Source organism: Diabrotica undecimpunctata, chromosome 2, assembly GCF_040954645.1.
Source record: "Diabrotica undecimpunctata isolate CICGRU chromosome 2, icDiaUnde3, whole genome shotgun sequence".
NCBI classification, from domain to species: Eukaryota; Metazoa; Arthropoda; class Insecta; order Coleoptera; family Chrysomelidae; genus Diabrotica; species Diabrotica undecimpunctata.
The window spans coordinates 126,579,676-126,581,507 of record NC_092804.1 but is presented as its reverse complement, the minus strand read 5'-3'; the positions used below and the strand labels follow the sequence as shown (position 1 = coordinate 126,581,507).

General features: G+C 30.8%; 1 protein-coding gene across 1 annotated transcript; it reads right to left on the bottom strand.

Annotated features, from left to right (window-relative positions):
- Positions 1–1,016: 1,016 nt before the first annotated feature.
- On the bottom strand, positions 1,017–1,466 carry LOC140433908 (uncharacterized). Its single transcript, XM_072521881.1, has one exon. It carries the CDS (start codon positions 1,464–1,466, stop codon positions 1,017–1,019), a length of 450 nt encoding a protein of 149 aa, XP_072377982.1.
- Positions 1,467–1,832: the final 366 nt, after the last annotated feature.

Genomic DNA, 1,832 nt, shown 5'->3' with positions numbered 1-1,832 from the left:
AATAAGTGGTCGTCATTCGTTTAATTGTTGTGGGACAGATTGAGCAATACTTCCTTGGACCTTTTTGGTTTTCTGTTACGACTTCCGGAGTATCTTCTTTTTCCAAGAGCTCAAAAATAATCTTTTTTTAATTCACGGTTTAATTGAAGTTATACTTCTATACGCACTGTCGGCGTTGGAAATTTGCACGGGAGTGAATCTGTGAAACCATTACATATGTAAGATAATGAGTAAGAGGGAGACATAAGATATATTTTCTCTCTCTTCCTCTCTCGAGAATAAAAATGTTCCTTTTGTATACTTATATATCTTTAATATTATAAATATATTATATTATATATAATATTATATACTTATATAATATAATATACCTATATTAATATTATTATTTATGTGATATGTTTTGTATTATTTGTTAATGTTCATAATTATTTTAGACTTTTGTATTTCAAAATAATCACTGTATGACAGACAACTGTCAATTTTGAAATCCGTTAGTATCATGTCTAACTGGCAAATCTTTTACGTGTTTGGTTCATACGCTGGTGTACAATCATCGCCAGCTAACTTGGCGAGAGAGTACGCACAACGTCACAGAGAAATAAGTTTACGCCCTATGATTCATCCTATTGGTTTACTATTTCTGATAAGTATATTCAGTAGCGTAGCGGTATAGGTCAAATAATTATTACACAATTAAAAAAGTAATATTTTTCGCAAGCTTTAATATATTATTAGAAAGATGAAATTGTAATTTTGTTTTATTTAATTTAAATAGTAAGCCATTGTTTATACAACAGTTTATAATATTTATTTAACTTAGTAAACAAATTATAAAATATTGACTGAATTTAATTCACAAATCTACTTTGATATTGGGTTTCAAATTAAATGGAGGATATTGTATAAATAAATGCAACACAGTAATTATTTAATTTTAATATTTTGGTTTTATTATAACACTAAAACAAGTACCCGTGTTGAAAAGTGGTATCTATTTGAAAATTAATTGATTGTTAATAATTTTCTTCATCTTCATCTTCGGAAGAAGAAAACTCTGTACTGGAAGAGTCACTGTCAAGATTTATAATAATTGGAGCTATTTGCGTGGCGTTATCAGCAACTATCTCGCTGTCCATATACTCATCTTCCTTCTTAATGACATGGTAACATCGTTTTCTCCACTCATTTGCATCAATATTAGTGAATTCTTCCTCGGCGAGTTTTTGTACGTCAGTTAGCTTAAATGTAACGTTTTTCTGCCTTATATTATTTTTGACTGTCGCCCATATTAGTTCGATAGGGTTTAGGTCAGGATGGTAAGGAGGTAAACGTAAAGGAATATGGCCATGCGCACGTAGAATTTCGTCGAATTTGTATTTTACATGATGAGGTTTATGATATTTAATTATTTCATACAGTTCAGGTTTTAAAGCACTAGGTGTAAATGAAATATTTTTCTGCATTAACCATTCTATCATTTGATTTTTGTTTGAGTTTGAGGTAGGCGCCCGCTCCAACTGAATGCTGTGATAAGGTGCGTTATCAAAAACTAATACCTAGTTAGCAGGTAAATTAGGTAATAAATGTTCTTGTAACCACTTTTTTTGTATGCACTATTATTAGTCGTTGACCTTTGGAAATATTTGAAAATAACCCCTTGGTTGATTCGTCAGTCCAGTTCTTTGAAGAAGTATGACCGCTGTGTAAGTAGGTCTCGTCAACATACACGATTGGCCTATTTTGACTCCGAAAATATTTGATTTGCCTCAGATATTTTATTCTCAAAGCTCTTATTGCACTTTTTTCTACAAGCACTTTTCGGTTGTTTT

Excerpts from the sequence above, each read along its gene's own strand:
- LOC140433908 (XM_072521881.1), bottom strand. The coding sequence starts at position 1,466 with ATGCAGAAAAATATTTCATTTACACCTAGTGCTTTAAAACCTGAACTG.